The sequence below is a fragment of the Anguilla rostrata genome, chromosome 19 (genome assembly GCF_018555375.3).
Source record: "Anguilla rostrata isolate EN2019 chromosome 19, ASM1855537v3, whole genome shotgun sequence".
In the NCBI taxonomy this organism is placed as follows: Eukaryota; Metazoa; Chordata; class Actinopteri; order Anguilliformes; family Anguillidae; genus Anguilla; species Anguilla rostrata.
Window position 1 is genome coordinate 8598594 of NC_057951.1, and position 26551 is coordinate 8625144.

General features: G+C 48.0%; 1 protein-coding gene across 2 annotated transcripts in view; it reads right to left on the minus strand.

Annotated features, from left to right (window-relative positions):
• Positions 1-26551, minus strand: part of LOC135245855 (chemokine-like protein TAFA-5) — a 44969-nt gene that overhangs the window by 14979 nt on the left and 3439 nt on the right. For both annotated transcript variants that reach the window (XR_010327421.1, XM_064319208.1), the window contains exon 2: positions 9379-9528. Coding sequence is in view for 1 of the 2 variants with exons in the window: in XM_064319208.1 (XP_064175278.1) it covers positions 9379-9528 (150 nt within the window). In the remaining variant the exon portion in view is untranslated. The remainder of the gene's footprint in view (positions 1-9378; positions 9529-26551) is intronic.

The window sequence follows — 26551 nt, forward strand, 5'->3', positions numbered from 1 at the left end:
ATCCCTGAGTTAGAGCTTGTAGAACGATGGCTGTATTTTCATGGTGAGTAATAAGTTCTTTTAAATATTCTTTTAGCAAGCTGTCATAATGTTCCAGCCCAAAATATTTCTCTGTGCCAAGCTCCACACTATTTTAACTACCTTTTAAATAATGTAATTTGAAATATTCCCCCTAAAGACATGATTTTCTTGTTTATACAAACCGTAGGCTATTTGGCTTAATGATAAAAACTTCCCCCTTTTAGAGTTTTTCTCTAAAAGATGAGAGGCAATCGCTCGACGGAGAAGAAATGCTCACATCCTGCGCAGATTTAATAGCAAAATGAAAGCATTTATGGCTTTATCTCATTTTATCTCTATCTAAAATCATTCATTTTGACACAGGCAATATTCTGGAGAGCCGATGCTTCATCTGACGCCCTGTGAGAATAGGGTTTGTTGAATCTATATTACATTAGCATTACCAAGTTCCTCTGTACTTCAAATTTCTCTGCATAATTTTAAAGTAAATTCATCCGTGTGTGCTTTTTTGACAGGTATTGTTCAAGCATATGTAGAGCGAGCAGAGACCTTTAATCACTTTTGCACACGCACCTGTCTCCTCTTACCTCCAGTCTAGAACTGTTTATTGGTACCTTTGAAGAGTTAGTCTCGAGTGATTGCTGGCCTATTTGGAGCCATCCAAATTAAGCTTCTGTGGGTTAAAAGACAAAATGACCTATTGGCCTCAGCCAAAACCTTCAGATTGAGCTTTAGGTGTGAAATGTAGAGGGTTTGACAGTCTTGCCATGCCTGACACAAGGTCTGTAGTACCTCACATCTCCTTTAAGTGTGAGCTGATCCCAGGTGCACTGATCCCCAGGTGCACTGATCTCAGGAGCACTGATCCCAGGTGCACTGATCCCCGGGTGCACTGATCTCAGGAGCACTGATCCAGGTGCACTGATCTCAGGTCTCAGGTGCACTGATCCCCAGGTGCACACTCCTTCCATGTTCTTCAGGCAGAGGGCTACTTTCCTGTTTTCTCGGCCCCCGTGGTCTTGACCCAGTTAAAGTGGGTCTAACTGATGACCAGCTCCAGTTCTGGCAGAAAGGCTTTATTGAGACAATAAATGAGCCGGGCTCTTTCATAGGGGAAGGATTACACACACGCATAAGCCCCCATACACACACACACACGCACACAAAGCTTCAAACACCCCAGTGCTGACGTTGTCCGGATATTCAGATCAGGCATGACGGTTACTGCTGTAAAAATGCAGCCCTTATTTAGAAATGCTGAGTTCAACTTTTCTGTTGCTCTTTTAAAAGCGCAGAACCTAAGCTTGAGTGCCTGAGTGCTTTCCGTCACTGTGTACCAAAAACCTCCATTCCTAGTCATGGGAAAGGCCTTACAGCTTAAAATAACTTCCAGCTTATGAGCGAAACCAAACTCGCACTCTTGTTGCGATTAGTTTTAATGTCACTGGGTTCTTGTCTCTGTCACTTTTAATATAGTTATTGTTCTTCGCGCACGCTGGTCTTTTGGCCAGGTCTTTCTGGGTTTATTCTGCCGTGTGACGGAGCTGAAAGTTAAAGCCGCATTAATCTGAGAGCCTGTGCTCGCAGAGCGGGGAAAACGCGGGGCTTGTTTCAGAATTGGAACGAATTCTGATATTTTAAATTTCATTTTTAACGGCGTTGTAGAAGTCGGTATGTGTTGTACGGCTACGTACAGGTGCATGTGTACAGGCTCACATCTGTAGTCAGCTCAACCTGTAACAAGCTAACAGGCTCACATCTGTAGTCAGCTCAACCTGTAACAAGCTAACAGGCTCACATCTGTAGTCAGCTCAACCTGTAACAAGCTAACAGGCTCACATCTGTAGTCAGCTCAACCTGTAACAAGCTAACAGGCTCACATCTGTAGTCAGCTCAACATGTAACAAGCTAACAGGCTCAAATCTGTAGTCAGCTAACTGTTAAAACTAAGGCCACATCTATAGTCAGCTCACCACTGTAACAAGCTAACAGCTACATCTGTAGTCAGCTCAACATGTAACAAGCTAGCAGGCTCACATCGGTAGTCAGCTCAACCTGTAACAAGCTAACAGGCTCACATCTGTAGTCAGCTCAACCTGTAACAGGCTCACATCTGTAGTCAGCTCAACCTGTAACAAGCTAACAGGCTCACATCTGTAGTCAGCTCAACCTGTAACAAGCTAACAGGCTCACATCTGTAGTCAGCTCAACCTGTAACAAGCTAACAGGCTCACATCTGTAGTCAGCTCAATGTATAGCAAGCTAACAGGCTCACATCTGTAGTCAGCTCAACCTGTAACAGGCTCACATCTGTAGTCAGCTCAACCTGTAACAAGCTAGCAGGCTCACATCGGTAGTCAGCTCAACCTGTAACAAGCTAACAGGCTCACATCTGTAGTCAGCTCAACCTGTAACAAGCTAACAGGCTCACATCTGTAGTCAGCTCAACCTGTAACAAGCTAACAGGCTCACATCTGTAGTCAGCTCAACCTGTAACAAGCTAACAGGCTCACATCTGTAGTCACTGACTGCTGGGGCGTCGGTGCTGACATTTGAGAATCGACTCAGATCAATTCCAAAGGTCAGGGCGGCGGCTCTCTGGGGATTGCTCACGTTGCGCTGAGCCGCGTGGAGTTTGACTAAGCCGCTGCTTTTTTCATGTTATTGTTTTTTTTCCCTCCCTACTTGGCTGCCATCCAGCCTACATGAGAGTGCACATGACATCATAATGCACAGGTAAAACTGTAGGTGCGCTTCTTCGGTGCGTTTCTCAGTTTGCGTGTCATCGCCCGTCCCCGGGCGACTTTAGTGGCCTCGTCCCCGGGCGGCGTTGGCGCCAGTTCGTGGGCCGCCCCGCGGTGCTGCTGGCCACGGTCGACGCCGGGGCCGGTTCCGGGTTTTCGGTACCCGGCTGTGGGGCCCCGTTCGATCACTCGAGCAGTGCCTTAACGGGACAAGCCACTAGCAGCTCCCGGGGGAACCTTTTTTAATAAAGGCAAACACCTGCAGGGAAGGGATGTGACATACAATCTGTCTGTAACGAGAGAGGGAAAAAAAACAACAGAAAACTATCACCCCTGTTTTTTAAAAAAATCCTTACCGCTTTTGCTGCCGAGGGAAACGCGCGCATCGAAAAATATTTTTGCGGGACGGGCAATGAGAGGAGAGAGTCTGTGCTCCGAGGGGCCGCAGTGCACTGGTGAGTAACTGAGGAGAGCGGCCCAGAGCTTGGCGGAGCGAACCTCTGCTGATGTAACGCGGGTGAAAGCGATACAGACGATACAGAGCGGAGAAAAACCAGCACGACCGCCCCCTCACCAAGCATTGCTGCGAGGTGCACTTTTTTAAACCTAGTATAAGGATGGACCTAACACACGTGATCCGGCCGACCAATGGTGTAACTTCATCACTCAGCCGACGAATGGTGTAACTTCATCACTCAGTCACAGGGGGGGGGTTGAGGAAGATGGGGGGTTGAGGAAGTGAGGGGAGGGAGGGGGGAGGGAAGAAAAGGGTGAGAGAGAGGGAAGAGGGGAAGTTGGGGGAGGGGGGTTGAGGAAGGAAGAGGGAGAGACTTTAGACTTTTGAAAGCCCCTTATTTACACTGTATTAATCCAAGGGCACGGTGGAACTGCGAGCCATTTGCATATTACACTGTGAGTCATCTGGAACCAGAGTTCAACAAGCCTGGTTAAACCACTCAGTGGAAAACGCAGTCGATGTAAAACTAACCGTGCAGAGGCCCTCCTTCATCTGCTTCACAGAGCACCCCATTAATTTCCCATTTGTTGCGAAAGGTCCGGCAGATTATCATTCAGTCGGTGGAAAGAAAACTCATCATCTTTCTCCAAGAAATGGTAATTATTCTCAGGGCTGCTGTACGAACCCTTGTAGCGTTGGCTTGGCCTGGCGTGCCTGAAGAACGGTCACAATTAAGCAGATTAAACTAGTGCGGCTGCTGGTTTTTCTTTTGTGTCCTTATCTCTAAAAAAAAGCCGCCCCTCACCAGCCAGCTAGAACATGGAACATTAGGCTGGGACACTCCCTAGACAAACGAAAAAAAACAAAACAATTTTGTCGTTAAAAAAAAAAGAAGGGAAAAACCTTTCATCCTACCGACTGCGATTGAACCGGTTTATTGTCCTATTCCATGCGATAATATGTAAAACCCTCCGCTGAAGATCTCCAATTGGTTTTTGGAAGCGGAGTTTTATATGCCGGTTACGGTCGGATGGCAAAGCCTCAGTATTATAACTGCAGAGTGAACCCCCCCCCGCCCCCCCACCCCCGCCACTGCGCCCACCCGCCCACCATCTTGCATCGGGGGCCCTTAATTTGCTCCCTGAAAGCAGATAAGATTTCACACTATAAAGCGCGTAATAATACTGCCGGTTTTTTGCCTGCAGTTCCAGAAATGAATGCTCTGAAAGCCTCTCTCCCTCTCAGCAGCGAAGCCTCTGCTTCTCTCCTCTGCTCTCAGGCTCTGAAGGACGAGCGGTAAAAGCGCTCTCCTTTGCACAGGGAAACCGCCCGGCCTCTGTACCCCGCGCACAGAACTCTGAGAGAGAGCGAGGCTTTGAATTCTTCAGCAATAACCGTCATTGTGCAAACCGAGCAGTACCCAGCCTGCCTTGCCAACTCCCTCGTTTGTAAGTCCACGATTTAGAAAATCTGTCAAATGACGGCTCGTAGTCCGCCCGAAAGCGCTGTCAGAAACAGAATGTTGGAGCGGCAACCTCTCCGTTGTCCAATGGAAACGCTAATTCTTTTTTCTCTCCGAAACCACCACATATTGCTTTCCAGTGATACTATAGTGTTTACACAACACAGCCTTAAACTGCCATTCACACACCCCCTCTGTTTTGTATTTTAATCTTCTTAAAAATAAATAAATAAATTTAAAAAAACTGCAATTCCACAGCGCAGCTGACCCGGGGGCGAACAAGCTGCCATTTTCACAGCAGGCTAACCGCAATGCCGGCGAGCCTGATAAAATATCAGATACTCCGGGAGGTCGCAGTATCTGAGTTTACCCGCATAATATCTGGCAAAAGGTGACAGCGAAGTGCCGAGCGTGACCTCACACGCTAACGACAGAGACAGAGAGAGAAGCCGAGCGGCGGACCGTCTTTTCCTCCCTGTCTGGGTAGACTCATCTCGCACGTCTTGCTCGCTAATAATCATTTTACTGGCCACATGCGTCTCGCCCTGTTTGACTGGGTTTGGCCACCAACTGGGTTTGACTGGGTCACCAAGTCCGCCCGTCGGTTTTTTAGGCACAAGGGGCCATAGAGAGGACCCCATTGTATGGGGGTTCCACAGTATGCCCCGCCTGCCCCTCTGTTAATCCCCCTCCCCCCTTAATCTCTGCCCCCGAGTCCACCGGAGCTCCGGTGTAGAAGCTGTCCGCGGCACAGAGCGAGAAGGCGAAACCCCGGGGAAGGCGTTTGTTTGGACGCTACTTGTGCTCATTAATCCGCCTCGTCCAGGACAGTGCTGTGCCGTGTGCTTCAGAGCGACCACATCCCAGCCGACACCTTCCCCTCGAGAGGGTACCGTCGCTGGATATCTTCTAGAGAAAAAGAACGCCGCTATCTTCAGCCTCCTTAGAAACTTGTATCTTTTTTTATAAAAAAAAGCTTGCATTAGTCTTTGTGTAAATGATTCTTCACTCAAAGATTATTCAGAACCCCACGGGCTAGAGCTCCGGTTCATGACTGGAATAGGAAGAGTGAACCAGCTTTTTGAGAACTTATTCCCTGGATTGAAAAGTTGCCTTTTATTTTAAACGACATTGCCGTTGTGTCAGAGGATAACCCTAAAAGTAAGCCGCTTATCATTTTTTGCCGATAACAGCCCAGCCAAGGTTCCCTTAGAGATCTCAATCGCGTCTCGAGTGCTCTGTCACCATGAGAGAGCGCTTCCCCATTGGCCCGTCTGACGGCGCATAGAAAAGCGCTTTCTCATTATGACAGAGAGAGGCCTTCAGACGTGTGTGAATGGATGTGTGTGGATCCATTCCACAGATTCCCGCACGCGTTAAGAGCGTCCATCACAGGGGACGTTATTTTCGCGGCTGGCACGGCTCAGCTGCTCTCCCATTGGTGCACAGCCATCCGCCGTAAGTCTGGGTGGGAATAAAATTTACAACAGACCTGCAGGAATTGTCACCTACTTTGCACTGCATTATGAATTGATTGCAAGCGAGGCAGGGTTCTGTCCATTGTGACATCACCGGCGTCAGTGACATCAGGCGTTCGGAACCCTCGGAACACCTGGGCACACTGTATCACTCCGCCCCCCGCTGCTTTGCGAAGCGTGGCCTCTGATTTATCACCTGCGCTGATAGTGCCATTCGTTACCCGGCCACCCCCCCTTCAGCCCGCGGGCCCTTAAAACACCTCAGTACGCAAGTTCCTGCGTGAGGCATTAAGATCACATCTGGCCGTTCATGAATATGTCACGCGCAGTTTTTTATTTTTTATTTTTATTTTTATTTTTTACGTTGTGCATTTTGCTTTAGCGGGCACCCCTTGTCCGTGGCTATTTTTAATAGCCAACATTTTACGTGTTCGCCATTTGTTCAGCTGTGTGTTTTACCGAAGTAATTAGGATTAAGTGCCTTTCTCAAGTCTACAACAGCTGCGCCCTTCCCAGAATGCAGCGCTGCAGGCACCCAGGCGGAGGAGACCCAATTACCTACTTCATACGTGTACGATTTGTAGTTTTACTCACTCGACCCCACTACGTTCCGTTCAAACGGCACCGAAGGACAAAGTGAGAAATGAAACGCCGCGTTCTCGTCGTGTCTAAGTAAAAGCCCTTCTATTGTCCTGTTTTGTTATGGTTTTTCTGCCCCCACAGAGAAAATGCTCAACATTTTTCTTGTCCGGTGTCCCAGAGCTGCTTTGGAAAGAATTTCCCCCGGTGAAACAACATGGCACTCATTTCGAAAAGCAAATTCCACATCAATCCTTCAGTGATTTTTCTATTTATTTATTTATTTATTTTTGCCTTTGTGCAGCTGGGTAGCGTGGAAAGGCAATTGGCTTGTCCAATATTTTCCCAACAATATCCCAGGGAGAAGCAGCGCCGGGCTATAGCCGCGATGTGGCAATTCCGCAACGACCAATTTCCTGCTCTTTGAGAACCCTTCGCAGATTGGTAGGCGGCAAGCCATGCAGGTGAATAGGAATAACCAAAAGTGTTCAATACGCAGGAAATACGATGGCTTTCATAGAATCGGCTGCGTTTTAGCTTCTGTTGAATAGCCCCCCATCAAGAGGGTGCCTGGGTAGGGTGTTTTATTCACCTGTTTTATCGATTCTTTTTTTTTAACAATCAGTCTTAACTTCCCCTCTCTCTCTTTCTTAAGTCCATGTACATCCCGTTCTAAGATCTGTATTTTAGTCTCACGACTGCAACTAATAATGTACGCTTTTTACGTAATTCCAAATGATCCAAAAGACAGACACATTTATCCTCAACAGCGCAGAAAGAAAGAAAAGTGCATAAGTACTGGAAAATAGCTTTGCAAAAAGCAGCATTAGCCTACTATATATATCAACATACTGATGGTTGTTAATGTACTATGGTGCAATTTTATGAGTTTGCCAGTTGCAGAAGTAAATGAAGAAATATGGAAACAAGTTTACCTTTGGAAAATTGAGCTATTAGATGTGTCTTCATTCTGAGTGTCAACAGTTTTTTTTCAGACTGTTGGTGCTGCAGAAGAATATGTAGAGGTAGCCTAGTATGAGCTGTGGTTGACATTACCTGAGTAGTTCTCTATTTTATTCCCTTCAGAAGATGGTTTTTAATGAAGGAAGTGAGGGGGTGGATGTTGAGTGAGGGAGGAAGTGCAGCGAGGCCCGTTAATAAGCATGGCTATTCTCGCACTCAAAGATTGCCTCACAATAGCGTCCCCTAACTCCCCTTATTCGAAACCAGTATCAGCACCCTGTCACATTCCACCCCCCAATGAAACAGCCAAAAGAACAAGAATTTGCAGATAAGGGATTATCTGTATCTGAACAAAAGAAAGAGTTGCAATTCTTAGAAGAGTCAACCTCAGGGAGTAATAGTTATTTTGCGTTGGGGGCAGGGGTGCGGTGATGGGGGGCTTTGTCCTTAAGGGTTTTATTTATTTATTTATTTATTTATTTGTTCGTATGAATGAATGAATGCCACTTCTCCTTATCTGTACTACAGCCCCAGACCTTTTTCCTCCTTCGCGGGCCACAAAAATTTGGGCGCGATGCAGAAAACCCTAAATCCTAAATTGCGTAAATACCAGGCGCATTCTGCTGCCTTATCTCTGGGAAGTGTTTTTTTTTTTTCTTTTCCTCCCTCCCTCCCTCCCCCCCGAAGGCTTATGAGAACGTTACACGCTAGATTACCGCCATCGCCCCTTCCCCTGTAATCCTCTCGCCGCGGCCGCCGTGAGGTCAGAGCCCACGGGCGTGGATTATTGTTTCAAAACGGTCGTGCCGTCGTCTGGTGGAGAGAGGCGACACCGTGTCGTCTGGAGGGGGCGAGGGGGGAGGGTCTGAGACATTTAGGACTCAGAGGACTGTGAAGGATTGAAATTTCATTTCGGTTTTCTGGTCTCTTGAACGACACTCCGCACCGTCACACCGTGTCCAAACGTTTATCGACCGCCGCGTGCAATAGAGAAATGAAAGACCCGCTGCGGTTTCGTCGCACGCTGTTGGACGGCCGTTCGCCCCTGTTCGCCAGCAGCCCGGGGGCCCGGGAGATATCCAGTGTCTCCTGGTAAATCTCCTTGTATCAGCAAACCGATACAAAGGAAATTAGCTAAAGATCCTTGGGTATATAATATAATAGCCGGCCCTGTAGGGACTCTGGAGCGAATGACGCCGTGATGTAAACAGAACAGGACGGGTGCGAGGCCACGCCACTGCCTAGGGCCGGGCCGACCCCTCTCCCAAAAGGCAGGGCAGGCCTCCCTCGGGTCTGCAGAGCTTAATTGGAACCGCCCGTGGCCAGCGTCACGGCAACGCACCGCGGCAACAGGGAGACAGGCCGTCCGAACCTCCCGGGCGAATCGAACCACACAGCTGACAGATAAGCCGCAGTGATTGACAGATTTATTTTCCCCACTCCAAATCAGCTGAGCCAATACCTAGACTACAGACGTCTGTCAGTGCATCAGCAGGATAGGTGCATATTCCACTCACTTCTGTGTTGACGTAATTGCTGATGGAACAATGCCATGTATTTGTTTTGGTGTTTACCTAATCTCTGTGCTGTGTTTTGGGACAGTAGGTTGCGTCTCATGGCCTGTCAGTTATAGGAGGTGGGGGGGGGCGGGGGGGTGTGGAGCTGGGCTCTTACCGTCCACACAGGCCGGCCTGGCCCTCGTCGTCCCGGCGATCTGGCCCCTCTTACACGCGCAGCGCGCTGTCTGCCGCGCGATGGTCCGCCGCGGCTGGCTGCTGTCCCGGTCCAGCGTGACGATCTCACACGTCCCCGCTGCCAGCTGACCTGGAAGTGCCCGTCACAAACAGGAAGTGATGTCAGAGGCTGCAGTTTATTATTATTATTATTTTTTAAATGAGCTAAATGCATCCACGGTAAGGACCGGAAAGTAAGACAGGGGAGAATGTTCCTAAATCAGGAGATGGCAGAGTCAAAAGTGTGAATATAAGAGCCAAGTTAACGTCTCTGGTCAAGAACAGCTGTAAAAGGAAATGATGTCATAGCAGGAATCAGTCACGGGTCAGGACATGCTGTAAAATCACTCAGGAAAGGAAATGCACTTCTGTTATTTCCATACTGTACGTCAAAGAGAGTCGTTGACCGCAGACCACCAGCACCCTGAGCTAGCTTGCTAAATCCAAGGGGAAAACAACTGAATCTCCCAGTGGCATTTGGCTGGTGGAAGAATGTCCTAGCTTCCCAAGGGTTTCCCCTGCAGGAACATCCCACGGGACACACGGGTCAAATTGTACTTTCAGATCCCATAAATCAGCCGAGTCCCTCCGCTTGTCTTGTACTTAAAGGATATTCCTGTGAGGTTTTTTTTGTATTCTATTTTATTTTAAAACGGTGCTGTGTATGTGTTGCATTTAGCATGGAAGTTTTTCATCGCAAATGAACGCTGCAGCTGGGGGCATTTAATCAGGGGCACCATTGACCCTTCACCTTTGACCCCACCATGCTCACTAATGACCCTATCCCTGTGAGTGAGGGAGTGGTCCCTGGCCCTCCTTTATAGAGAGTGCATGGGGGGGGGGGGGAGGCTGTCATTTAGTCTGGCCTTTAATGCACAGAAGCTGGGTTAATTAACTTTCTGGCAAAGCTGCATTTACAGTAATGGAGCGCAGTTCGTATGCATTAGGTATAATTTTCATAATGTTGTAGTCGTGTGCGCGCATGTTGTATGATGGATGCTCTTCCCATATTTCCTGTATGTATTAGCTAATGTACCTGTTCTCAGAAACATGTACTGTAGATCCATCGATCTGTCCCTGTTCTGAACTGCCTGGTGTTTCCCCCCCATCTTTACTTTTCTCCCAATTTTGCATGGCCAGCAATATGTGCAAGCCTGTGCAACCTCAAGCCTCTTCCACCTGTTGGAGCGCAGCTTAGTGAAGTGTTAGTGTGTACCTGTGGTGGAGTGTCAGTGTGTACCTGTGGTGGAGTGTTAGTGTGTACCTGTGGTGGTGTTAGTGTGTACCTGTGATGAAGTGTTAGTGTACCTGGAGGTGTGGCACGCTTGAGCAGCACACGTCTTTGGGTGAACGCACAGCTTGGCTTGGGCGGAGCATCAGTGGTTCTCTGTGACCAATCAGCAGCCGGCTGAGCGCTCACCCCCTTTATCTGGGATATGGTGTTTTTATCAGTGCCCTCAGCAGCCTGTGGGACTACAGATCCAACCCTCTGCACCAGCCCTGCCCCTCTCAGATCCTCCCATCCATTCTCTCACTCGTTCCGCTCTCTCACTCCAGGCACTAAAGAAAGCCTGAAATTTTGGCTCCTACGCATCCGGGCTGCCGAGTTCAGATCCCTGTGAGGGTGCTTCTGTTACTCGCTCCAGCACAGGTACTTCACCTGAATTACCTGCGTAAGCATTCAGCTGTGCGAGGGGAGGAGGTGCTGCACCATGGAAGTCAGGCTGGGCGTAATGAAAAGAGCAGACGTGTGCCACCTAAGAAAAGCATCTTGTTTGTTTACGCCCCAACTTCGAGAGCCAATCAGTACCTCTGTAGGTTGAGTGTTTGATCTGTCGAGCACACCGCTGCGATTTTCCTCCAGAGACACACACGCGCACACACACACACACACACTCACACGCGCACACACTCACACACACGCACACACACTCCGCTGGAAGCGAGGAGCCAGCTGTGCTCTGCTGAGTCCACTTCATAAACGAACGCACGGCCCCTCGGAAGAAGAAGCGAACGCGCGGTGATTTTTCGCTTGGCTTGCACCTCGGCGGGCCGAGGTCGTTTGAAGGGCGAGGAACCGCGCGCGTGGACGCTCACCGGAAAAAAAAAACCCATCAATAATTTATCTCCCCTTTTTCTCCGTAGGCGTGCATATCCAATAAGAATAACAGAATGAGATTCTCTGAGTCTCCCCAGCAAATGAGCGGCCTGCTGTGAGGAAGGTCAGGCAGGTGTGAAGGGGATCCAGACCCCGCCGCCCCCTGGTGCGGCTGATTTTACGGACTCTTTCAACGTCCAGCCGTATGCCTTACCCTCGGTCTTACTGTCTCACCGGTCGGTTAATTTCCCCCCCCCCCCCCCTTCTCCCCACCCCAGTCATGACTTGGGAAAAGATTAGTGCTTTATTTTTGTGTCTCCCCACTCCCCCCCCCCATTCTCAGTGCCGCCGTATCTGTCTCAGGGCCGTCGGATGATAATTCCTCACATACCCTGCAGCGCTGGCAGAATATTTTTGTAGTCTTCTGCAGAGTCTGCAGACTGCTCTCTCTCTTTCTCTGTTTCTCCCTCTCTCTCTCTGTCATTTCGCACGTGAGCACCTTTGAAATATTCCTCGTTACTAATGTGTTTATTGTGTGCAAATTAAAGCCGAAGGTGTGTGTGCCTCAGCGCGCCGTACCTGCTGGAGTGGTGAAAAAGAAATGTTCCCTAAAATCTGCGGCCGCTGTTATCACAAGTCCGGTTTGTGCTAGATTGTCTCTCTCTCTCTCTCTCTCTCTCTCTATCACTCTCTCTGGGTTATGGGATAACTGTTATTTGCTTTGCAGACGCGCACTCCTCCTGGCTTTATTGGCTTGTGTTACGCATCGTCCTTTCTGCACAGCCAGGTTGTATTACAGGGGGGAGTTCAGGGTCATTGTGTAATGCTCCTCATGGGGTCCGGTTTACGGGGGTGTGAGGTCAGACACAGCGTGAGCTGGCTCAATTCTGCACTCTGCAGTTTGTAGAGTCAGGAGGTCATTTCTGAAGCCAACGTTGTTGTTTTTTTCCTTCTTCTTTTTGGCCTAACGTGACTCATGAGTCATGATGTAATGACATCATCAGAGTTGAATTCTGTCGAACCAGGATCATTGCCACAGTTTGAAATTTAGTGCCGTGCTGTTGGTTATGTTTAACTTGCTGTACAGGAGGCATGGAGTTTTCTGTTTTTTTGGACATGGCCACTTTGAATAGTCTCTTCTTTGGGCACCAAGACAAAAGAGAAAAGAATACTAAATGTGTTAAGGCTTGCTCAAAATCACTAACAGAGAGTACTGCCTCTGAACGGTATTTTCAGACGTGGTACCTTCTTTTTTGGCTGTAACAGTGCTGGTTGGAGGACAGTACTTACCCTGCACATTTTTTGGAGTTTCCCTACGAAACTGGCTTTTAAGTGTTGGGACGACACAAAGTTTTCTGAATGGGTGTATACGGGTACAGTAAAATGCACACACACACACACTGACACAGTAACACACATCCTCACTCACGCTGACACAATACAGCACACCTGTAGGGTAAACATCTCTACTGATTATAGAGTTGTGAGAACGGATAATTAAAACGTGTCCGTCTTAACAATCCTCACACACAAGGCATTAAGGAATACAGGGACATGAATACAAATCTATATAGCCTCACGAGGGACTACTAGCTATGCCGATAATACACATGTATACTCCCACACGTGAGCGCCTCGTAGTATAGAGAATATGCCTGTAAAACTTAATGCGGTGACCAAATGGTGCAAAGCGGAATGGATGCAGTTTTATTGGCGGACTTTTCCAGGATGACACGTTTACGGTTACGAGTTAGAAACCGCCGGTCGTGGCTCTGACCCCGGGGGGGGGGGCAATTAATTGTTGGACATATTCAAACTTGGCCCAACCAGATCGCTACTAGAGCAGCGCATAGCACTACACTGTAAATGCAGCTTGAAAGTAGCTTCTCTAGAAGGGACACAAATTTGTGAGCAGGCAAATAAACAGGCTGCGGACGTGTTTATTTGGACATACCGAGCGCACGACAGTAAATCCCATTAATGAGGATGGGAAAGGATAGATTTACAGACACACAGCAAACAAGCCAGCGCGGCCTGAGAACCCTGCAAGCGTCTGTACGTGGCTATGCATTGGTCTCATTCCGTATACCGTTTCATACCTTGGAAAACGACCTTTGGCCATCGCGGGTTCGGATGGATTAAATTACTGCTGACTGCGGAGAGAGACTCTTTTCAGGCCGCATATTATGGTCTGCGTGCGGGAAATTACAGCTGCATAAAAAACTGCAGTCACTGTGTAAAAAAAGCACAGTCTTCACACAACCTTCTAACAATGATTAGAACGATTTATTCTAATCATATTGAAAGTTCTCTCTCGCTGTCTCTCGCTCAGTTTTCAGGGTAATAAACTGCGGTGAAATTGCTGGCTTAATTGTATTATATTTTTGTTTAATTGCGTTGGCGTTCTGCGTGTGCTGTGGGTCTGTAGCTGCGTTTGCTGATGCTGCTGCTGTTCAGCCTTGTAATTACGCTTCTCTCTCAGAGCTGTAAAGCCGGAGGAACGCACATCGTTTCTGTTACTTTTCGGCTGTTCTGTTATTTTCCCGGGAGTCTTTTCATTGAAGCAGCTGAGGGAAGATCGCCAGTTGGAATCATTATTTGAGAGTCTGGACTTACTGCCAGGCCACTCACCTTCCAGGCCACTCTCTCTCTCTCTCTCACACACACATGCACACACACATGCACACGCCACACGCGCACACACACACACACACACACGCGCCACACGCGCACACACACACACACACACACACACACACACACACGGACGCACACACTCACTGCTCTTAAGCTCTCGCTGACTCATATGTTACACCTTGCAGACCACACACTGCTGAAAGAGAGAGGGCACTTATTGAAGGGGAGGTGTCTCCACACCAGGTGGATGTCTGCTGTGTCACAGGAAGGCTTGAACGCAGTGCTTAGCTCAGGAACCCTTGTTGCCCTAAACTCCTCCTACTCCGGGCAGGACACGGTGACCAGTGCCCTGACTGCAGCAGGGTCCTAGTCTTTGCTGACCAATGACATGCCTGAGCCCAAAGATTGACCCAGCAGATATAGGACTTCTCCTGCAGTCATGGTGAGCACTAGTGCAGTATGTTAGAGACAATGCGCTGTTAGCAAGGCCTATTGTTTCAAAATTAGCTTAACAGGGTCATGTGAGCTTGACCAAAGTGGATTCAAAAACATATAAATTTAGTTTTTTAAATGATAATTTTTTTAAACAGTCGAGTCGCTCTCTGTACATTATCCCACTTATACCGAGGCTGCTTGCCAAATAAAGTAATTATCTGCCGCAGAATTATGTTTAAATTGATTTCATTACGCACATTTGTACCTTTCCAGCATCCGCCACAAAAACAGTTCTGAAGAACAGCACCAACCGCTTTTAGTATCCTAGCAACCACGAACAAGCTAGCTCGAAACATTTTTAATTTCGCGCAGTTGACATTCATGTTAAAAGGGAGCAATTTTTTGGGACGTCGACAGGCAGGATTGGAGTGACAGCTGTTCCTGTAGCAACACCAGCTTTTAAATTTTCTGTTTCTTATTTCTGAGATTTATCCCATGCTGCCTAGTTATGAAGATAGCGTTAGTTACCAACACAAGACCGCATTCAGACTGGACTGCTCGGCTACGTACTGTAGAGTGTGGAGGCACGTAATCAGGATGTGTGACAGGAGGTTGTTCTAGACAGCGGAAGTAAGACTTTTTGATAATTGTCCCCCCTCCCCCCCCCAGTCCTTCCCTGTGTGGCCCAGCCCCCACTCTCTCTTCTGTCGCTGAGTCAGTGCAGGGTTGCAGTTTACGGGTGACCTCAGCCGTGCATAGGCAGTAATGGCAGTGCTAATTCCTGTGCTGAAATGCACTGGAGGGAGGAGAGTCCTGTTCTGTCCACGCGGCTCATCAGCATGCGGGGAGCGCGGTGGTCGACTGCACGGCCTGAATGTGCACTCAGACTCACCCTCAGACTCAGACGCCTCTGCTTTAATCTCACCCTCATTCACCCCCCCACCTCCCCCCTCGAGCTCTGGCTCAGCTGTATGATAAACGCTCTCTCATCCTCTGCCTCACCCCCGCCTGCCCTGGCCCAAACGCCCTCCCGCCCCACCCTAAACATCCCCCCACCCCACACACACACCCACATGCTCACATCCTCTCCCTCACCCCCACATGCCCTGCCCCCCACCACGCCCTAAACACCTCCCACCCCCACACACCACTCACACACACCTCCCAAATATAGAGGATCTCCCAAAGCCAAAGGAGGACTGCGTGCAGAATTTGGATCGACACTGAATTCCCGTAAGATAAGAATCGGGACCCTTTTATTTGCTCTTGCGCAGCCCCAAATAAACCTGGGATTTGACGAACACACACTTAAACAGCCAGGGATTAGATCTGCTCCAGGCCAACCTGGTTTAATGGCAAAAGAAATGCAAAGCCTATTACCCAGCATGCAAATCAGCACCCTTTATACCCGAAACAAAGCCGGGACTGTAAACTTCCTGAAGGCAAACATTAGACCTGACTATTGTCTTCCAGAAAATAACTTTTTGTTTAGGACCCCCGTACATTTGGGTGTTGGGGGGGGGGGGGGGGGGGTGTGTGCTTTACAATGAGGAACAGCGAAAACCCTTTCTGCAAAAGATAAAAGACGGAAAGGGATAAAAGATCAGATGAAGCGAGCTCCATTAAGCACCTTCAGTCAGGCTGAGTGACGGGGAAGAGCGGATTAATAACAGGCTCCTGTCTTTCTGAGGGCTGAGTGAGGGAGACGGAACTGCCTGGGGCTGAGCCGCGCGTCTTAGAGGGACCACAACGGGCCCCTGTGGACTTCCTGTTTATCACACGGTTCAGAGGCACCCGGCCGGCTCCCTCGCCACACTGTCAGAGGACAAAAATAATCTCTTAAAGTGCTTTTTCTCCCCCCTCAAATGAATAATTGTTCTGAAGATGTGCTTTGCTTCCTGCGATAATTGGAGGCATAACTGTGACAGCCAAGCACCAAGAAACCTTCCTGTGGGACGCCAGGCAGACACTGCCCTGTTTTACACCAGCTCAGATACACGCTGCGCTATACTGCAGCCACCCCAACACACTGCACCAACCCTAATGCACACTGCAGAAACCCCAACACACACTGCGCCAACCCCAACACACACTGCACCAACCCCAACACACACTGCACTAACCCCCACACACTGCGCTATACTGCGGCCACCCCAACACACTGCACACCAACACGCACACTGCACCAACCCTAACACACACTGCACCAACCCTAACGCACACTGCAGCAACCCCAACACACACTGCGCCAACCCCAAACACACTGCACTAACCCCCACACACTGCACTATACTGCAGCCACCCCAACACACTGCACCAACCCCAACACACACTGCACTATACTGCACAACCCCTTCACACACTGCACCCAACCCCCACACACACTGCACCCAACCCCCACACACACTGCAGTGCACTGTACCAACAGCAACAAAGCTTATTTCAAACGAAAGCACTTTGTGCTATTATGTAATTAAATAAACCAATAGAAATAAGCATTGTGGTGTATTCCACATCAACGCAGAGATTTCAGGATTAGGTGACAGAGTGTGCGGAAGAGCATAGTCATAAACCTGTGTGTACGGTGGCTAAGTCTACAGCCCTTGGGCTCAGAGGATGCAAAGCATTCAGAGCCTGGCTTCGCTTAATTAATCTTCACATTGTATAAGCCCTTTTTTCCCCCCAAAGCACATTCATGTGCCAGGGACGGCTTTCTGCAACATTAATTAATCAGGCACGTTTAAAATGGCGCCTGGGGTGGTCCGAAGCAGACGCCCCTGTAAGAGTGTTTGGTTTGGCTGGTTTTGGAGCCTCTGGGCACCTGGGGGGTTTCTGTGGTAGGAGGGCAAAAAAAAAAAAAAGATAAAGCATTTTTGAGTTTGTCCCAAAAGGGCCACCGTCTGGGTAGGCTCAGATTAACACTTTCCCTGTTCGCCACGCACCGCCTCTCCCCCGCGACGGGCTCCAATCACAACGCCGATAAAGATCCCGCCCCCGGAGACGGCCGCGTGGGGAATCTGTCAATCACGGCGTTGATGATATCGCGCTCCAGGAGGGAGCAATTATGTCTCCTCCAATCACAGTGTAAATTTAAAAGTACAGCGAGGTCTCCTCCAATGGCAGCGTAGGTTATATTGCACGTTGGTATGAAAAGAGCCCGTCGTGGAAGCCGCAACGAGTTGGCATCCTCCAACAATCCTACAGCAGCGATAAAAACTCCCCTTCTGAAAACGGCACCGAGAAACACTCAACAGATATTTAAAGACTGTTTTCATAGTTTCTTCTGGAAATTGAGCCGCGCGTCAGAAAACATTAGAATCCGCCATCTGTCGCGCAGGCCACCCTGGCTGAGGTGATAAATACATTTTGATGGAGAATTGATAGGAGCAGCCGCTCGGCTTGTCTCTCAGGCCACCCGGTTTTTTTCCTCTCCCACCGGAAGAGCCCCATAAAACCAGACACCTCCGCCGTACCTCTTTGTGTCGTGGTGTTGGTTTATATGCTTTATGGCTCTGACAGGTCGTATGTTTCACGCCGGGATTGTTTATCGCACGGTAAATATTTTCCCCCCCGGGTTCCTGTCATGACGTACGGTGGCCCCCCCCCCGGACAGCCTCAGACAGCGGCGGCGGCGGCGGCGGCGGCTTCACACACAACAGGTCACGCGTGCTAACCGCGGCATTAAGCATCACACACACACACACACACACACACACACCGCTCAGCACAACGCACGTGTGTGTCGGTCCCACAGATAGCAGCGAAAACACGCCTGCTGCGCCGGTCCTGCTGATAACGGACACGCCTGTAGTCGGCCATCTTAAATATGTGTGGCTCTATCTCCACTTCTTCTGCAGATATGTCGGCTTATCGCACAGATAGGAAGACTTGGCTGTCAGTCATACAGGTGGCAAGTGTGACTGTACAAACGTACAGATGGATAACATGGACGGGGCATCTCTGCCTAAATGACTCATTATTTTAAGATTTATGTACTGTACCATGCACTCGTACAAACCTGTTTGTACTTTTTTTTTTTCCAAGCCTGGGTATGTATAGAAAATCTATCAGTGTCTACCTCACCGATAGCAAGTTTACCTATGACAAGCCGATATACGGTTTCAGGTATATCTGTGTGAGACCAGTGGATGATTATGGGCCACAAAATCCCAAAAAAATATGTTCCAAACTGTCAACCAAAAACAAAACTATCAAGCTTGAACATTAGTAAGAAATGAAGTACGGTGGCGGGACTTAAAGTGGCAAAAACTGCAGATATCTGAGCGAACGGAGCGGTTTGAGATAACCCATAATGCAACACAACACATAATACAGCCGAAAATTGGACAACGAAGTTATACTCTGCTACTGTTGGTAACATTTAACGGTGCGATGGCTGCTGGCTTCTGTGTCCCTGAATGATCATGTCTCACAATTATAATTATAAGCTCGTTAAACCCATTATGCTTCGTTTCAGACTTTACTTAACTGGCGTTCAGCAGATGCTCTTATCCAGAGCGATATCCATTATACTTCTCCAGCATACACACATTCATATAACTGCCAAGCGTTTCGGCGCAGGCAGCTACACTGGTACACCAATAAAATTAATTCACAACCGATTGAAAAGTTTAATTAGTGTTAGCGCTTAGTAAAATATTAAATATCTGCACTGTTCTACATTAGTTGATTTTTTTTTTATATTAATACGTTAGATAATATAAAGCAGGCCATGATTTACAGACTGAGGAATTTACATTTGCTCTCTTTCCAACAGCGCACACGGAAACATTTTGAGGCCTGTATAGCCTCCCTCTTAGTGGCTTGTTTACAAAACATTTATTAATTACCCAGAACATACCAAGGAAGGGGCATTTCTTAGGCGGATTTGTGGTTTATTTTTAGACCAACCAAATACCTTCCCTGGGTTTGATTTCTCATAGAAACTCCTTCGGATCCCAAGCACTTGTCTCTGAAGCACTCATAAGTGAACTGCGTTCCCATTGACCTTTTCTCATTCTACATGCTTGACCTTATACCGAGCTCTGCCACACCGGACACCGTCGCCTCCAGGTGTGTGTGTATCACTGTGGCCTGTTACCGCAACTTGAAAGAAAAAGAAAAAAAAGTCCGTTGGGGCACAGCTATTCTCTGGAGAACATGGCGAGCCATGAAATTCTCGGTGTCATTTTTCTTGTTTTCGGTTATTTTTTAAATTTACGCCGTACAGACTGTCATCGCGTAATGTTACAAGCGGCGTTGCACATTTACCATGGTCCCTGTCAGCTTTTTTCTCACCTGAACGCCTGGCCGTCGTGTTGGAACAGCGTGAAAAAGAGGGAGGGCATGCCCGGCGTCTAAATATACTTCAGGTTAGAATGAACAACTGTGGAATGTGGTATGCTAGCACAGTACAATCAGAGATCGCTTTCATCTGGCAGATTACACCCTGTGTAGTCCTTCCCACTTAACTTAGAGGCTTCTCATTGCTAGCGAGACGCGCGTCTACTGTATGTAAGCCGACAAAATCAATTAACGGCGCCGTCATTACAAAGACTATCACGACCCGCCCTAAACTAACAGTGAAGCGCGTGCCGCGAATTAAATTTGGCGACCGAACTTCATTCACATTAATTGCGCGATTTCGATGAGCGAGAACACAGAACTCGGGCTCCAGCACTCTTTTAACAAGGCGCTTACGGTAACGTACGTTAATTAAGCGAACCGTCTCGTTATCTGGGACGCTGTGAACGAAGCACTTGTTTAGTCCTTGTGTGCCTGCGTATATGTGCGAGAGTTTGGGTGCAGGTGAGACCGAACGTAGAGGAATTTGTGATACCCAGAATGCAGTGCGTTTACAGTGTGACCTCGCTGAGTTCAAAACCTAGTGTGCCGCTGTGAGGTATTAATGCAGCCTTGAGCCAGACTACTCCAGCTCGGGCCATGTTTTCGATGAGTTAGCAAGCTAATGATGAACGCTTTACACTCAGATCTTCGGTTTGCTACCAACACTACATTAACAAACTGTCAAGAGACCGTTCTTCTGCCGCCAGTTTGGCTCCGCCCACAAAATATGTAATTGAAGTTTATTAACACCAAAATGGTGTGTAGGCCCTTCCCTATTCAGTAGCCATGTACCCTACTGCTGAAAGTCTATCTGTAGTCAAATGTATGATTCTCAGCGAGCAACTACGTTAGTGCAGGTGTATCAGATTTTTTGTTTTCCTGCTTTACACCTGGAAAGTGAACGTAGATTGTACGTGATTTTGTTGGACGAGAGTATGGCGACAGAAACACAGCCAAGTGGCAAGCGTTTAGAAACGCTCGGTACGGCCAACCAAGCACTTTCCCCGGTGGGTTTCTTTTCCTAGAGACCACTTCCCCAGTGGGTTTGAAGCAAAACATTTTCAATTCTCCGTCTCAGAAGTCTGTTCCTTTCATTTCGGTGGGTGTGCTGTAATCCCCAGGTCTTGCGTTCCGCACGTGGAATAATTTATTGTCTGCTCAGCGGAGCGAATTTGCAAGGCCGGCATATTTCATTTGCCGTATAAACGTTGTTATAAAAAATATAAAGGTTTTTTGTGTGTGCGCGCACGCGTGCGGAAATTGTGTGGCAGATCAATTTAATATTCTGTTTCTCATCTGGTCCTGTGATTTCTTCCGAGTGTAAGCCGCAGTTCTTTTCAAATGACAACTGCCGTAAGATTGTGTCGACACGGAGACCGTGGGGGAATTAAGAGTCTGTTGCCGTGTCAACAGCCGAGATGGCGGTAATGGCGCTGACTAACGGGTTACGTGTGGCCTCGGCTTCGGCCTGCATTCAGACGCGTGCCCCCCCTTAGTGTGCATCCATGCTCAGGGATAATGGGCGGCAGTGTAGTATAATGGGTAAGGAGTTGGGCTTGTAACCTACAGGTCGCAGGTTCGAGTCCCTGCTGGGACTGTGTCATCATACCCTTGAGCAAGGTGCTTAACCTGCGTTGCTTCAGTATGTATCCAGCTGTGTAAAATGGATGCAGTGTAAATGCTGTGTAAATAGTTGTGTAAGTCGCTCTGGATAAGAGCGTTTGTTGAATGCCTGTAATGTAATGCGCTGCAGCGGGTATCATCTGAAAACCATTCTCACGTGCTTGCAACAGGGACTCTCTCTGCAGGTGTTTGAGAGAGGGAATTCTGGGTAATTTTACAGGTTCGCTTCAACTGTAGTAGGAAGGCTACTTCTTACATCTTCCAGACGGCTGTTCAGTCACATTGTGGTTCTGCCATTATATAAATGTAGTTTTTAACATTGTCTTTATTAGCCGTAGAGCGCTGCTTGATCCAGTAATATTTATTATTGTTATACATGATCATCAGAAATACGAGACATTTAACACTGAAAATTTTCAATCGCAGTGCCGAAAAAGATTGTCCGATCGTATCTTTCTCCATTTTATATTCGGTTAAGAAGCTGAGGACTGCACTTAACGACTCTGTCAACAGAGAGATGTTGCTGTGCTGTGGATTCTCTGGGCGCAATAAAAATCGCTTCATTACCGCAAATAATGAAATTATGCAAGTAATTGCAGCCCTGCATCCGAGAGCCATATTTTGCATTTTCTTTATGTCCCCAAGCGCCTGCTTGTCTCACTGACTTCGGTCCTGATTAAACTACAACCCGGCGAGCGATCTCTCCGGCGATGAGAGAGCATAAAAAAAGGACGTGACGCTCGCTGTTACGAGGTGCTCATTACACTTCCATTACTTTTAATTCCGCGCTCGATTGGAAGCGAGAGTAACGGTCGGGCGGCGCGGAACGGGGACGCCAGATTCGAGCCTCGTTTTTAAGCGAGTTACGACAGGGACATAATGACCAGTTTGTGAAATTGTTTTCATAAGCGTACGGACGACTGATACAGGGGGCCAGAGCTTCGCTGATTGTGATAATTAATATCTCTGTTATACAAACAGTATATTCCACAACCCAATCAAACCATTGGCCCTGATAAGATGCTGGTATAAGCTCCTCATCTTCCACTCAGAGACTGAAATGATACTCATTATAACTGCCTTGTTATTTCTTGGCCTAGCGGACCCCGACTGTCCGTTGCAATAAGGCGTACAGTGGCTTCTGTTTACCCGTCTGTCTGGATAACAAAAGGTTAAGCGTAACCTACAGCATGCTGTGCCACACCCACCCGGGATTCAAGCTGGCAGCCATCTAGTTGTGAGCCCAGCTTCCTCGCCGCACTGCTGCCCACACTGTGCCGGCTTTGCAAGCAACGGCGTGATGCATATTTACCTCCCAATCAAATCTAATGTATAATGTATTGATTTGTTTAAACACAAACTGTAGCCAAGCCCAAATCCATCATTTGAGAGAGGCAGAGGTATTATTTTTCCGCACAACTTAAATCTTCAGGCAGTTCAAATATTTTAGCGGAAGGATTAGAGTGTAATGCCTCTTATTCTTGTTCAAGCTTTTTTTTTCTTTTTTATTTTTTTCTTTTTTGTAATCCCGCTTCGTCAGTTAGCGCTCCCCGTGAAATGGGATTAGGCCTGATCCTTTCCTTCCGCCCTGGCAGCAGAGGTCGCCGACGCCAGTCACGGGGTGATAATCAGAGCCGCTGGAGTACGGAGACCCGATAGCGGGATTTTGCGAGCGCGGTGACGATTAAGGAGGCCCGGCGTCCCCGCGCGGGGGGGGGGATAGGAGCTTCGCCGGCGTCAGGCTATTATTCCACTATCACTCGATCCGGGAGAGCACCTCTCTCTCTCTCTTTCCCTCTCCCTCTCTCTCTCTCTCTCTCTCCCCTCTATCCCCTCTCTCTCTCTCTCTCTCAAGTGGCACGTTTTTCCCGAGCCCGCCCCGTCACCCGGGTTTTCCCGCGTCTCCGAACGGCACGTGGCAGACGGACAGGCCCCTCCCTTTTCCGCTAAAAAAAAAGACCGGCGATGTTGCACGGCACTTCGCACGACGACGGTGGCCGTTACGCTGACGCCAGACGCCCGCGCAGAGAGGCTTTGTCAGGTTTAGGGCTGTGGCGCGAGGGAAATTTGTTGTTTTCTTGGTTTTCACGCTTTGTTTGCCATTAACAACAGCAACGACACCCCCCCACTCTCCCAAACAGCGCCACCACCCTACCCGAACTGCAGCCCGCAGCATCATCCAACCCCAATCTCACCAATTGTATCAAAGGTATCCTGCCAATGTTATAATAAAAATGTGATGATTACTGGAATAAAAATTATGATTATCATTATGATGAATATCCTGTACTTATAATTCAAATTTGGGGTGCCGTTTCCAAAAGCAGCTTTCTCCAGACCATACCAGCCTGGTCCCAGCTCTACACAGAACAGGCACACCAGAAAACACCATCAGAAGACTGGGAGCCTAGCAGAATTCCCATAGCAACCAGTTGCTTTCACATTTTAATGAACTGTTCGGCCACAAACCTCAGGGGTCAACAGCCTTGTTGTGAGTTAGCAGGGATTTCTGAGGGCTTAGTGTTGAGCGGCAGAGAGCGTGGTAACCGATGCATGGACAGCGCTCAAATCAAAGAGGTCGCATTTGCCTCTTGCGCTCACGACAGCGCACAAGCTCTGCGTTTTTGAACTGATCCGGTCTCCTTCAGGCTGTGGCCACCACCTCTTTACCGCCTTCATTTGTGTTAATAACTGGGATTGAGAGGCGCGAGCGTCTCCGCCATTTTGATTGTAACCAGCCACCTGAAAACATGCAGAAGAAAGGGCTCCCAGCACAGAGGGACAGAGAGGGATTGGTGTCCCCAATTTTCATTTCTTTATTTATGTACCGATTAGGAATGCACTAGTAGTGCCTACCCCAGTCCCCTCATTGCCCCATGTCCCAGTGGTGGGGTGGGGTAACCTTGTGTTGAGCTTAACGCCCACCCATTGTGGCTTTCACAGTCTGTAGCATTCCCTTCTCCTCTTTTCTTTTGGAAGCTCAGCACAAGTCAGTCAATGCCTACCCTGTTTTTACCTGGACTTTTTGTTGACAGGCTAAGATAATTGATAGGACTTGACCAGCATCCTGCCAGCAAACCTTTTTTTTTTTGGGGGGGGGGGGGGGTTGAATTTTCCAGAACATTCCCAGAATGGTAGGGTGCACTTTTCTGAAGCATAAGCGTTTTAGAAACTTTTTTTTTGTTTTGTTTTGTTTTAGCTGGGCCAGCACTTGTTAAACAAATATATTATAAATGTTGACATTTCCGCCCCGTATAACCCCAGGGCCGTTCAACAGAAAATGATCTTTAGCGGAAATTGGTGACCTTTTGCTCCAAAGACTTGGCAAATTGATTCCATCGTAACCCCGTGGGGGAACTGCGTCTTTTCAATTTTAACAAAATCTCACGTCTTCTGGTAATATCTTCATGACTCTCCGCCACGGCATTGATTTCTCATTGAATCAATGTTTCAGAAAACAAAAAAACTGGAATAAGTCAAATATCTAAGCAAGTCGGTCAACTGAGGCTGTCTAGCATGTGCTTGCAGCTATAATGTGGGTGTAAAAAGACTAGCGCCCGTGTGCGCAGCCTTCCATTGAACCCCACAGCTCAATGCATCACTTAAGTACTCGTGCTAATTATCTCCACCGTAACATGCAGCATGGGTTGAGTTTGTCAATTACGAAGCTTTTTTAATATTAGTTGGGGCGCGCGCTGAATCATGGAGCCAATTCACGTTCAGTTCCACGGCCACCCAGGGGGTCCTCAGAGCCTTTGAATTAACATTGCGTGCGCATCGTATTCCACAGTCTGTCTGCGTGACCTTGCCTGTTCAAACAACAAGGGAAGGAGCCTTTCTGTTCCTTTTGATATTCGCGTCAATAAAAACCACGCGATGGAAGCGACAAAGCCCTTCAACAGAGACAGAATAAAAATGTTGATGGATTGGCTGTTCAGTTCCCCACTGCTGTGTTTGTAAAAGCAGTTTTGTAGCCGTTATAAAATGTATATATGGTTGGTGTCTAAGCACAGATGAGTCCTAGAGCATTGGTTCAAACGAATTGCCAGAGGTAGTGCTGACAGGACGAAGCTGTATTCATCTTGTACAAATTTCAGGCATTGCCAAACGACACAGAATATGCTTTCTTATAAATGTGTTTTTGCCGTTTGTTGTTTTTTGTATTTTAAGTACGTATTAAGCCACCAGGGAGTGCGAGGTTACCGTCCAGAATGCGCACACGGTTCTGGTGTTGCTGTCCATCCAATGACCTGTATTTAAACACAGAACCGAGAGAACCAGCTGCGTAAAAAGTGTACAGACGTAACACCCTTTCATTATTTTGGTTTCGGCACCGACTTGAGAAACATCAGTGGCCACAGAAAAATACTACTTATCGTGCATACAAAAGAAAAGCGTTGATTGCTCGCTCCTCACCACGGGAAAGAGCCTGTCTACACAGAATTATGGTTAGTGCTAATCCAGCTCCGATAGGGCACATATCTCTCCCCTGTTGATTCGCTGTTAGAGTTGAATCAACACTGGGCATTTTACTGTCTAACATTTTGAAGCAAAAAGGCATTAGTGCTGCAGTTGCCCGTGAGTTAACGTGCCTTTTCTGTTGAAAATGTAACCGCGTTATCTCTGAGCATGTACGCTAAGGCTACTTTTTTATTTAGTCATTTATCTCACGTATCGTGACTGAACAGGCTGAAATGAATGAGTGCGGACGTGGAAATCGTTTAGTAAAACGTGTAAATGAGATGTGTAGATGTGCGAATGAAATATTTGAAAACGGAACAATCACGTTAAAAAAAAACTTGTATCCTAAGAATGATGCTTGGCGTTACGCTTCGCTGCAAGAGTGTACGGATTTAGCGGTACAGGTCTGTATCCAGGGGCCGGTCTGGCAACTGGAAATTTGGCAGATGGAAAAAGATAAATACAGTCTGACCCCGATTTTGCCCTTCAGAAAGACTCTAGTGCCATCTATTGA